This window comes from Pseudorasbora parva, chromosome 3 (assembly GCF_024679245.1).
Source record: "Pseudorasbora parva isolate DD20220531a chromosome 3, ASM2467924v1, whole genome shotgun sequence".
NCBI lineage: Eukaryota > Metazoa > Chordata > Actinopteri > Cypriniformes > Gobionidae > Pseudorasbora > Pseudorasbora parva.
Genome location: NC_090174.1, coordinates 18,066,059 through 18,078,234, shown reverse-complemented (window position 1 = coordinate 18,078,234; position 12,176 = coordinate 18,066,059). Strand labels below are relative to the sequence as shown.

The 12,176-nt window shown below is 39.8% G+C and overlaps 1 protein-coding gene and 1 long non-coding RNA gene across 3 annotated transcripts in view; both read left to right on the top strand.

Moving 5' to 3' along the window:
* c3h11orf54 (chromosome 3 C11orf54 homolog) overlaps window positions 1-12,176 on the top strand; it is a 127,194-nt gene that overhangs the window by 51,235 nt on the left and 63,783 nt on the right. The window contains exons 2-4 of the mRNA XM_067437956.1: window positions 7,746-7,844; window positions 7,919-7,992; window positions 8,072-8,173. Of these exons, the coding sequence (XP_067294057.1) occupies window positions 7,746-7,844; window positions 7,919-7,992; window positions 8,072-8,173 (275 nt within the window). The remainder of the gene's footprint in view (window positions 1-7,745; window positions 7,845-7,918; window positions 7,993-8,071; window positions 8,174-12,176) is intronic.
* Window positions 2,142-6,965, top strand: LOC137070649 (uncharacterized). 2 transcript variants are annotated; one of them, XR_010904304.1, is made up of 4 exons: window positions 2,142-3,362; window positions 4,786-4,937; window positions 5,048-5,137; window positions 5,689-6,964. It is a non-coding gene; the product is annotated as an uncharacterized lncRNA (long non-coding RNA). The 2 variants fall into 2 exon arrangements; XR_010904303.1 differs by lacking the exon at window positions 2,142-3,362 and having other exon boundaries at window positions 4,420-4,937; window positions 5,689-6,965.

Below are 12,176 nucleotides of genomic sequence, written 5' to 3'. Positions count from 1 at the left end.
TTTTATTTTGTGTGTTCAGGGTTTTACTTTCATTTTGTTTCTTTACTTTAAATAAATGTTTGTTGAACGTTCGCCGGTTCCCGCCTCCTTCCTTCCCATCTACGAACTGTATTACAGACAGTTCTGTCAACACTGCACTAACTCCCTATTAAACATTGCATACATTGTAAAATCTTGCTTATTACTTAAAAAGCACTAAATGGTTTAGCTCCCTAGTACTTGAGCAACCTCTTAACACATTATATTCATTCACGTCTATTGCTGTCTCAGAATTCTGGCAAATGTATAATACCTAGAATATCAAAATCAACTGGAGGCAATTGATCCTTTTCCTATTTAGCACATAAACTCTGGAACAGTCTTCCTAGCATTGCTGCTGCTGCGTCTGTAGCCATTTTTAAAAAAAATCTTAAGACACATCTTTTCCAATTGCACCTGACCAATAAAGAATAGCACTTACCTATCCATTTAAATTTTGTTTGTTTGTCCAAAAAAAAGAAAAGAAATAATAAAATTGTTTGTGTACTGTGCTTAATTAACTGAGACTTCTTACAGGTTGTTGGCCTTGTTTGTTATTGCTCTCCCCTTTTTTGTAAATTGCTTTGGATAAAAGCGTCTGCTAAATGATTAAATGTTAATGTTCGGGACGCAGACACACTCTGTCAGTTTAAATCAAGACTAAAAACATCTCTTTATACACATACAACTTTTTTTAACTTAACTTATATTATTCAAATCACTTGACTGACTGTTAGACTGCATTAACTAGGTCAGCCAGAACAGAGGACGTATCCAAAACAGAAATGGGTCCTGCACCCAGCGGATTTATGAAGTGTCTGCAGAGATCGTATCACAGAGTCCTGCATGGGTCCGATTTTATAAATCCGCACCCGCCCGTACCCGTGGTGCGTTAAACCGCATCCGACCCGTTTTCGGACATGGAGAACCAATTAAAATCCGCACCCGACCCGCTTAAAATAGAACCGCCACCCGACCCGAAATAAAATCAGTTTAACATGTAACATTATATAGGCCTACACCATTTATTGCGAGGTCATACAAAAGTAATTACTTCACCGTGCCACATCTTTAAAATTAGAGCACATTATTTTCAATGAATGCACACCAGCAGCGGCATTCGGTGCCTGTCCACAGCGACTCAGGAAAATGTTCAAAATCCTGCTGCGCCAATGTACTGATTTCACCCTGTGCCACGAGATGCACACATAGTGCAGCTCTTCTGTCAGAAGTGGATTCAAAACTGAGCTCACGCGCATATAATGTGTGCATCCGGCGGTGAGCTTCACATACGGTGTGCGACCCCCTTGAAAGCCTTGTGTGATATTTTGAAAGTGAGAGAATCCTGGGAGGGCACACGGCGGTGCGAGCACAAATAACCTAATATTGTTTTGAAATTATTAACTTGAAATACAGGCAAGACATATTTTAGTAGATGTGTTCCTTAAAATATGCATATATTTTTATGTTGGCACATGACTGTTTTAAACCCGCGTTAGACCCGTGTTTCCCCCTTGTTCGACGCGACCTGCACCCGTATCCGACACAGTTGGATGTTTTTCACCCATTTCAGCAAAATTTGTGGGTCGACCCCGTGCAGGACTCTGCCGTGTCAAGTAGTGTCTCCTCTGAATTTGCCTCATGACACGTCATCCCAAATAAACCCGTCTCTTGCGTGATACCTCGAACTTTTGAATATTCCAATCAATATGATTTCTGACCTGTAAGGTTGCCAGAATAATAATCATACACTGTTTGTTAATAGGCCAGAGGAGAACTGGCACCCCGACTGAGCCTGGTTTCCCCCAAGGTTTATTTTTCTCAATCATGCCCTGATGGAGTTTTGGTTCCTTGCCACTGTCGGCTTTAGCTTGGCCTGCTCAGTTGGGGACATTAAAAATTCTGATAAAAAAACTAAACTAAATATCCAAATACAATTATTTACTAAATTAAATCATTAAAATTATTTACTAAATCAGTGATATCAACTATATCACTGATCTGCCCACATTGTAGCTATACAGTATATGATCAATTGATATATGATTTTAGCCTGACAAGCCAGACCCACATCAAGATGTTTGGTCTGGAAACTCACCATAGACAGGGCTCAATCTGAGGGCTGGATAAACGGTTGTCTTTCAAACTCCCTCTGCACGTGATAGGATAGCGCTACCACCAACCAGAGAAATGAAGATGAAACATACATTCGGCGTATCCGGTCAGCAAAACTCAGAACACATCTTCCTGTTTTAAGAATGACTTCAGTGCCGTTCTTTGTTCTTTTCTCCGAGAAAAGCTTAACTCCAAGTCTTTCGCGGTCAGAGCTGATTCGAAAGACCGCCGTTCGCCAGTTTCTGTGTTTACTAGAAGCACGCAAGCGCAACTCGGCCGTCGTTATTATGGCCCCGCCCACCGACTCTATACACAATGTGATTGACCCGGCAAGAGTTAGGCGAATACAGCTCAGAAGGGTATTACACTCGCGGGCAGATTAAATTTGCTGCCGCTAGGGTGCGTCTAGATTTCTAGGCTAATATGATTTGGCTGTACAGTCTGTTTTCTCCAGAGCCACTGTACAGCCAAATCAAATTTTGTAGCAATATTTTCCTGGTTAACACTGTGAAGCTGCTTTGAAACAATCGTCATTGTAAAAGCGCTACATAAATAAAGTTTACTTGACTAAGGGAACCACTCGTGCAGTCGGTTGCAAATGGGCTCAGTGGGGGAAGACCAGGCCAACCTCGTTCACTGCCTTGGTCATAATGCGGAGGAGTTCCTAATCTGTAGCATCAGGGAAACCGTTCATGTCGCTGCAATGTACTGCCGAGTCCTCCATATTCTCTTCAAATGCTCAAAGAGAGAAAAGGCCCCGGGCTCCCATAGAGGTGCCGGAAAAAGCTTAAGCGAATGTTATCAGAGGGAAGGCTGGTAGGATACACTGAAAAAAGTATAACTTTAGTGTTGTTCGTTTAATGTGTATTTTCTCATTGAAATAGCTTAATTTTTTTAATTTTTTCATGTCAAGTAAACATTTTAGCTTAGATTTATGGTTCAATCCATTTTTTTACATTGATAGAATCTAAATGGGCAGCGGGACATTAAACTGAATTTATTAATTTGATCAGAGCATTTTTTTTAGATTAAGCAGGATTTGCACATGCGCATTGTTGACTTGCAGATCCCGCTCTCTGTGGTTCAAAAAAAAAAAAAAAAAAAAGTCTGAGAACTGTCTGAGAAGAACACAGCACGAACTTGAGCGGTGGCCGTGACGATAACGTTACATTTCAACGGACGTCAGACCCATCCAGCCAGGCTCCGAGACTACGAGGAACATTGATAAGGTAAGAGAAACTTTGTCTACCGTTAACGTTTTTACCTCAAGTATATCTGACGGGACTTGAGTCTGGCCGTAATTTCAGCGCTAACGCTTGATAGCGTGTAAATTAACTTTTAAGATAGCACTCGAAATGTTCGTAATCTTCATTCAAACTATAACGTTCGGTTATTTTAGCCCCTCATTGGGCGGGTGAGTAACGTTAATAACCTAAATGCATGCAAACTATCTAAATTCATTTCGTGGGGGCATTGACCGTGTCAAGGGAAAGAGTTAACAATAACATTTCTCGAAACAAGTGCAGTTATAGCCTACATAAGCTACAATATTTTCTGCTTAACTTTTATTAGACTCCAGTTCAAAAGAAAAGTGTGTTTTTTCGCTGAGCACATTCTCTGCAGTCCGAGCGCGCTGAAGCGCTTGCTCATATATCTGAGGTAAATCATTAACACCATCACTGCTTACAGTATTGAACTAAATACATTACAATCGGCTAAAACGAATAAGCAGGTTACTTTTCTGAAAAAGAGTGCTCCCGAGTCTGTGTTTCTCACAGTTTGCGTGAATCGCGGCACAGTTCCACACACACACAAAATACCGGCAGTTCAATAGTGAAACTCGCAGCTCTTAAAGGGGCCACACTCTATTCCAGCTCTTAAAGGGTTAGTTCACCCAAAAATGAAATTAATGTCATTAACTCCTCACCCTAATGTCGTTCCTTACTTTTAAGACCTCCATCTTCACACACAGTTTAAGATATTTTATATTTTAGTCCCAGAGCATATGCAGTCAATGCCCACTTTACTGTCCATTTCCAGAAAGCTAATAAAAACATCGAAAATACATTTTGGTCCAAAAATATCAAAAAGACTTTATTCAGCATTGTCTTCTCTTTCGTGTTCCTAAAAAAAAATTAAAACGGTTCGTGAATCAGTGAATTGATCAATGATTCGGATCGCCAATGTCACGTGATTTCAGCCGTTTGGGAGTTCGACACGCGATCCGAACTGCTGAAATCACGTGACATTGGCGATCCGAATCATTGATTAATTCACTGATTCATGAACCATTTTAATCTTTTTTTGAGGAACACGTCGTAGATTGAAAGTCATAGTTTTTGTGATACTTGGACCAAAATGTATTTTCGATGCTTCGAGATTCGAATTAACTAACTGATGTCACATATGGACTGCTTTGATGATGATTTTATGAAAGTGAATGTTTTAGGTCGGCATATAGCAGAGAATAGACTGGGCACACGACTACTCGTTTAAGTATGGCATTTGCCATACCCTGGCATTCCACATTTTTAGACCTAACTGTTGATTCACTAATGAGTTGTTGTTGTTGTAATTTAGTACGGTTGTGCTGGGGATTCTGTTTTGTGTTCACCATCTTCTAAACTTATTTCTGTATGCTCTACTTTTAAGATCAATTTAAGTTCATGCGAATTACAACAGTTCCTTTGGTGACAAGTTGGATTACAAGTTCTTGGTGCAGTTGGACAAGCACTCCACCAAACTGTTGGAGGTCATCAGGAGCAAGGGAGGAGTCCACCAGGACATTGCAGGTTTTAGATGAGGTATCTATGAATTTGATAATCAGTGGGATCCATGGCTGAATAGTGTTTTTTTTTTTTTTTTTTTTTTTGTAATTGTTTAATTTTAATTCATAGTTATTGTTCTTACTCAGACTGCAGACATCACCATCAGAAGAGAATGCATCCTCAAATCTCTGATCTACCTCGGCGAACCTTTTGCGCACCTTTTCAAAGAATACCAGGTAAGGGCATCTCTCTCACTTGCTCACACAAATAACACCTACAGACTAACATGGTCATAGTCTAGGTTTTCCTAGCCACTTTTAATAAATAGGGGTGTGATGAGAAACTCAGCTCACAAGATGAGATTTTAACACTATTTATGAGAAATCTTTGATGCTGAATTTTGAGCTGTGAACACTTAGACCATGTCCAGACGTACCAAAACAATCTTTTTTTTCCTTGTCTTCCCTGGAACACTGTCAAAATAAGTGTGTCCAAAGGAATCCATTTGCAAATGACTTAACACCTATATGCTATGTAAAATCCATGCCTGGTCCTCTCTCTTCCTTCACTGTCGTCGCTCCTCCTTTTATTCTCCCTTCACTCCTCTGTGAAAGCTCTGAGACCAGTGTGACGTGCAGTTGGCACTGATCATCCAATTACTTACCGGCCTCGCTTTGCTCTCACTCGTTACGCGCCTATTCAAGTTCAGTTTAGAGTGTGTAAGAGCTGAAAATGGGAGAGTTCTGAAACTATAATGTACTTATTTTCTCTTTCTTTTTTTATGCAGGAAAATGAGATTGAAGAACTGGAGCAAACAACCATGGCGATCTTTATCACTGGGAAAGAGGATCCTCTTCATCCACCAAAAGACATTAAAATTGTCATTGAAGGATCAGAGGTCCGGAACCTGCTTGCTATATTGCATACAAATAGGTTATATTTAAAGGTTTAGTTCGCCCAAAAACGAATATTCTGTCATTAAAGGTCCCGTTCTTCGCAATTCTATCTTTCAAACTTTAGTCAGTGTGAAATGTTGCTGTTAGAGCATAAATAATACCTGTAAAATTATAAAGCTCAAAGTTCAATGCCAAGCGAGATATTTTATTTAACAGAAGTTCCCTTTCAAAGCCTACAGCGAACAGCCGGTTTGGACTACACCGCTGCACTTCCTGCTGTAATGACGTCACTAGAACCGTTTGTTGACTAACCCTCCACCCACAAGAACACACAAAATAGGGGGCATGGTCTCGTTGCTCTCCTACGTGGAGAAGAGCGCGCATTCAGCGCTTGCATCGCCCCGTTATGGTAAGAGGCGGGACCTTTCCGGGCAAAGTGCGCTAAGCTGCTGTCCAATCACATCACGGGAAGCGCTGGCCCAATCAGAACTCTTTATGGGTCTTAAGAGAGAGAAATGACATTGGTGTCATTAAAGGCCTGTCTGAGCCATCGGATTTCAACTAAAATATCTTCAATTGTGTTCCGAAGATGAACAGAGGTCTCACGAGTGTCGAACAACATGAGGATAAGTGATTAATGACAGAATTTTTATTTTTGGGTAAACTAACCCTTTAAATGTAGAGCTTACAGCTCTGTATCAGAAACTGATGCAGTGTTCACTGTTCACTGTCTGAGGAGCAGTTCCAGGATTTGTCTCTGGTGTTCAGCTGAAAGAGACTGTTCATCATCATATACATTTATGGACATGAAATACATTTGTATCTTAATATTTTAATTGTATTTTAGGATGTTTTATGGTGAACTGTGTTGTCAGGACAAACATTCCTAATTTAATATTACTACTAATGTGATGTCATCAAGTGGTGATTTGATTATTTGTAACAAATTTGTATTTTTGTGTGAAGCAGACTGTTCTTCATACATGTGAACATGTTCATTGAACAATAAATATAAATGTGTTCTAAAGGAAAGTGTTATGATAGTCATTGATCAAAATGTTTTAAAAGCTTTTTTTTGTTTTGATTATACATTTTAAATAATGACATCTTAATTTGAGACAACCTAAAATAATTAATTTACTTTGGCCTATAAATATTACTTTGTTTTAATTTAAATAATTAGTTTATCCCAACATAAAATAATGATTTGTTAGTTTGATCCAATTTAAAATAAATCGTTTGTTCCAATCTAAAATAATTAGTTTGATCAACCTTTAAAAAGTGGTTGCATGGATTTAAACTTTTCAAATTAAACTAAATTAAATTATTTACTTGAGTCAATGTAAAATATTTCGTGTGATCGATTACTTCAACTTTTTTAAGTTGATCCAAGGGTTTTATTTTTTTAGTGTAGACTTGCCTACTTGAGAAAAAAATAACATAGAGATTTGTATTATTATTATTATTTTAAAAAATTAGGCTCAGTTAAGACACACTTCCCATCCCCAACATTTTTAAAGCTTCCATAATTTATACACTGTAAAGAAATGTTGGTTTAACTTACAAAAAGTATGTAACCTGGTTGCCTTAAAATTTAGAGTTTATTGAAATTAAAAAATTGAGTTAATACAATAAAGGAAATTTGTTTAATAAATAGAAACTCAAACTATTATTGTATTTGAACCACATAAAAAAAAATGATAAATCCTGAAAATAGCCCTATTTGGCATGTTTCACTGTGTCATCAAAAATAAAACACACACAATTACCCAATACGCTTACAAAATCTTTAAATTATATTTTAATGAAGGTTGTCGAATCTCAAAAATTCATTGTATTAACTCAAATTTTTAATTTCAATGAACTTAAAATTTTAAGGCAACCAAGTAACTTTTTTTTTCTAAATAATTTTTTACAGTGTAGTGACTAATATATTTTTGTTTTACAGTGCTGGAATCAGGACTGAATAAGAATTTTTCTTATGTAAAAGTGTCTGTTACTGACTGTCCAGATCTTACACAAGAGCCTTTCAGGTTTCCTGTCAAGGGTGAGTACATATATGTCCATACAAGTCCGAGGTGTAACAGACTCTTTGAACAACACGTATTACTCTTTTACTAGGTATTTGTGGCAAACCACGTATTACTGATGTGGGAGGTGTACCCTATCTTATTCCTCTGGTCCAACTTGACAAGGTACATTAGTGAACTGTAAATATAATTTCAGAAAGAAACACATTTGGACAACTAACTGAAGCAAACTTTCCCTTCAAAGGTTTACAACATGAATCTTGTGTCAAAGGAGGTGGAGCTGCCTGGTGCATTTATTTTTGGTGCTGGTGCCGTCTCCTCCAAGAAAGTTGGGATGAATGGAGAGGTCTGTATAGCTGCACTAAAACCAGCGGCAGTTTTTATGTGATCCTCCACTTGAGCTGATTGGTAGACATGTTGGATTACTGGCTGCTGACACCTGGTTGGAATGACATCATGTTTGGATAGATCATTTGAACGTGCCCCCCCCCCCCCCAATTTTGTTAATGAAATGTCATTTCACGAGTACACACTTACAAATAAGTCTGATAGAATAAATGGTATGCATATTTGGCATGCTGTCTGAGGAGAGGGCTCAGAGCTCGGTATTTGGCCCAAAATCAGAGGACTCCCCAAAAGTTGCAAACTATGTTGGACAGCAGCCAGAAAATAATATTGATGCCCCCCAAAAGTTGCAGAGCATGAAACATCTCGGTTACATACAGTGGCATGAAAAAGTATCTGAAACCTTTGCAATTTCTCACATTTCTGCATAAAATCACCATCCGATGTTATCTGATCTTTGCCACAATGACACAAATGAAAAAACAGGGTCTGCATTAACTAAAACCACCCAAACATTTATGGGTGTAAGGCGTCCAAATCGTCCCAATGGAGGCTAACGATCGGCGGGTGAAGGTCGCTGCGCGTTCGTCTTTTCAGTTGGGAAAAGGGGATTTATTCCAATTCCTCGTTATCTGACTCCATTTAATCATAATTTAGAATTTAGGTTAGAATGAATAATTCAAGAGCAAGTCAGAATCAATCAAAGTGTAACAATTTATTAACAGTCAGGTAAATGTATAACGCCAATTACATAATCAATTCAAAGGTAGCCTAATCCATATAACATCAAATACTCTGAAGTAAAGAATGAAATGTATACCTGACTTCTGAAAATTACATAATGCTGGCTATCTTGAAACGTCCAGCATTACGGGCTGACCTGACTACAGAATCGAGCCCTGAGCTCTTTGCAACATTTCCTTAAATACCCAGAACCAGATACATACCCAGAACCATTTGAAACTCTTTCAAATGGAAACACGAGTTCACAATAGGAATTTGCATTGACCAAGTCCTATAGACTTGAATGGAAGAGAGGCCAAATGGCTGAAAGCCACACCCACCATACACCAAGGAAAGATATCTTTAAACTCCTAAAACATTTAGGATGTTCTAGTTTACTTCTGTGGAGTAGAGATATTTGTACCAGTCGCACTGAGACATTTCAAATGATATCAAACACATATAATACTGTCGTGAGGATTGACATTGTAACAAAGAGATTTCTGGTGCATTTCAGGTGATCTCAAGTTTAGTGGAGCAGGAGTTTGGGGGAATTTTCATGTGAAAGGAAAGGCATGTAAATTAGAGTCATTCATAGATGGTTCACTCAGTGTGATGTCGTCTCGGACAGAGACGCTAACTGTATGAATGAGTTCAGATGCTAATTTGCTTTGTTTTCTCAGAGCGATTAGACATTTCGGCATCTTCTAGGTTTTTCCAGCCTTACAATGGGTTTTCATATTTTTATTGAGGATAACATGCAAACAATGACAGAAGGGGGAGGAAAAAGTAACTGAACCTTATGCCTAAGGAGACTTTTAGAGCAATTAATACCAATTTTTAACAAACAATTTAAGTCAGGGGTGTGTCCAATCACTGAAGAGTGGCTTAAAGCTGCCCTGCTCACTATCAAACACATACCTAGAAAGAATTGTGTCTTGATGAGAAGCATTGTCTGATGTGCACCTTGGCTCACTCAAAAGAGCTCTCTGAAAACCTGCGATCAAGATTTATTGAGATGTATAAAGCTGGGAAATGTTACAAAACCATCTCTAAAAGTTTGGATGTTTATCGAGCCACAGTTAGAGAAATTGTCTACAAATGGAGAGAGTTTGACACTGTTGCTTCTCTCCCAAAAAAATGACAACAAGAGTTCAGCACAGTATACTCAGAGAGGTAAAAAAGAAACTTAGAGTGTCTGGTAAAGACTTACAGAAATCACTGGCACAGTTCAATATCTCTGTGCATACATCAACTATATGTAAAACGCTGGCCAAGAATGGTGTTCATGGGAGGACTCCACGGAGGAAGCCACTCCTGTCTAAAAAAAACATTGCTGCACATTTAATGTTCGCAAAAAGGCACATGGACAGCCCACAGAACTTCTGGCAAAATATTTTGTGGACTGATGAAACAAAATTTGAACTGTTTGGGAGGAACACACAACGTCATGTGTGGAGGAAAAATGGAAAATCTCACCAAAATCAACACCTCATCCCTGCCGTGAAGCATGGTGGAGGGAGCATCATGGTTTGGGACTGTTTTGCTGCCTCAGGGCCTGGACAGCTTGCAATAATTAATGGAAAAATGAATTCAAAAGTTTATCAGGATGTTTTACAGGAAAAGCTGGGGCTGTCTGTCAGAAAGTTGAAGCTAAAAAGAGAATGGATGCTGCAACAGGACAATGACCCAAAACACAGAAGTAAATCAACTTCAGAATCGTTTCATCACATTTGATGGTGATTTTATGCAAAAATGTGAGAAATCCCAAAGGCTTCAGATACTTTTTCATGCCAATGTATGTAACCTTCGTTCCCTGAGGAGGGCATCAGTGACTGACTAATAGGGGTTTCGCTTAGAAGCCTATCATCTTCGAGATTCTAGAAAATGCCCAATGGCAGTGCCAATGCCATGGGCATGCATGATTTGCATGCGTAACTCCGCCTACCCACATGGGTATATAAGGAAGTAGCTGGCATGATCGCATTATGTTTACCTGCTGAGGAGCCAAGCTGAACTCCCGTTCCAGCGGTACAGCGGAAAGTGGCAGAGGGACGTTACGTCTCCTTTCCCTCCTCAGGGAATGAGGGTTACATACGTAACCGAGACGTTCCCTTTCAGTCGGTCACTCCGAGTAACGTCAGTGACTGACAAATGGGGGTCCCAATGTAGACACGCCACTCAGCTGTCTTCCAGTGCCCTGTGCAAGTGCGAGTGCCCTGGCGTAAGGCTAGAACGGCCGAAGGCCTCCACTTAACACAGGAGATACCAAGGTACCCTAGGAGGCATATTCCAGGTGGAGATATGCGCCATAATGCCTACCCATAGGGAGGACTTAAAGCCCATCTTTCAAGTTGAAGATCACTGTGAATTAACGTGTAGATAAAGAGTATAGGAACTCGACTTGCGTGAAGAAATGAATCATAAATGTGCATTAAAACTGTTTTTTTAAAAGAAATTGTGAGTAAAATTACTTCCGTTGTGAAAAACGCTCTGATCGGAAGTGACGCAACGGCCGGTAAACATCGTCTCTTTGTAATGGAGTCAGACAGCGAAGAGGTTGCAGTTGGGATAAATGTCAACTCTTACGATGGGCTATTGCCGTATAATTACAAGCCGCCTAGGCAAGAGAGGGGTCAGGGAGAGTTAAGGGGAAGGGTAAATGGACAGAGGAGAGAGATAGAGTTGTGGTGTGAGGAGAATCGGTTGAGAATTGGGCAGGTGTCCGGCAGGTGTCACACTGCGATTCCGGCAAATACACGGATAATGCGACCCGGCATTTGTTGCCGGGCCACTAGATTTTGTCCATTCACACTGCCAGCGAAATACCGTAATATGTGCTCTTTCACACACAACCCGTAACGGTCCCAGGTCGAGTTGACACATGACATCCTAATGTGACGTATAACGGCGAGCGATCTCAGCTTCAGCTCGGATAGTAAGGAGCTCCGTGGTCTCGACTTGTGTCCAGTTTGTGCACATTTCTGCTTGGTTAATTTTAGTTTATTTTGTATACGAACACTCTCTGCATTTAAAACACAGACTAGCTCTTCTGGCACTGCAGGGTTTTATTATTGAAAAAACAAGCTCTACGAGTCGCGCGATAACTACGTACACGTTGCGGCATTAGTTTTGGCTTTTGTTCACACAGCGCTCGTCCCGGGTCGAATCGCGCAATGTTACTAGGTCCCCGACCCGGGTTCAGTTTGGTAATAAATTCCGGGACGTGATTGCTTTCACACAGAAGGCGACCCGACAATGTCCCAGGAATATTGCGGGTC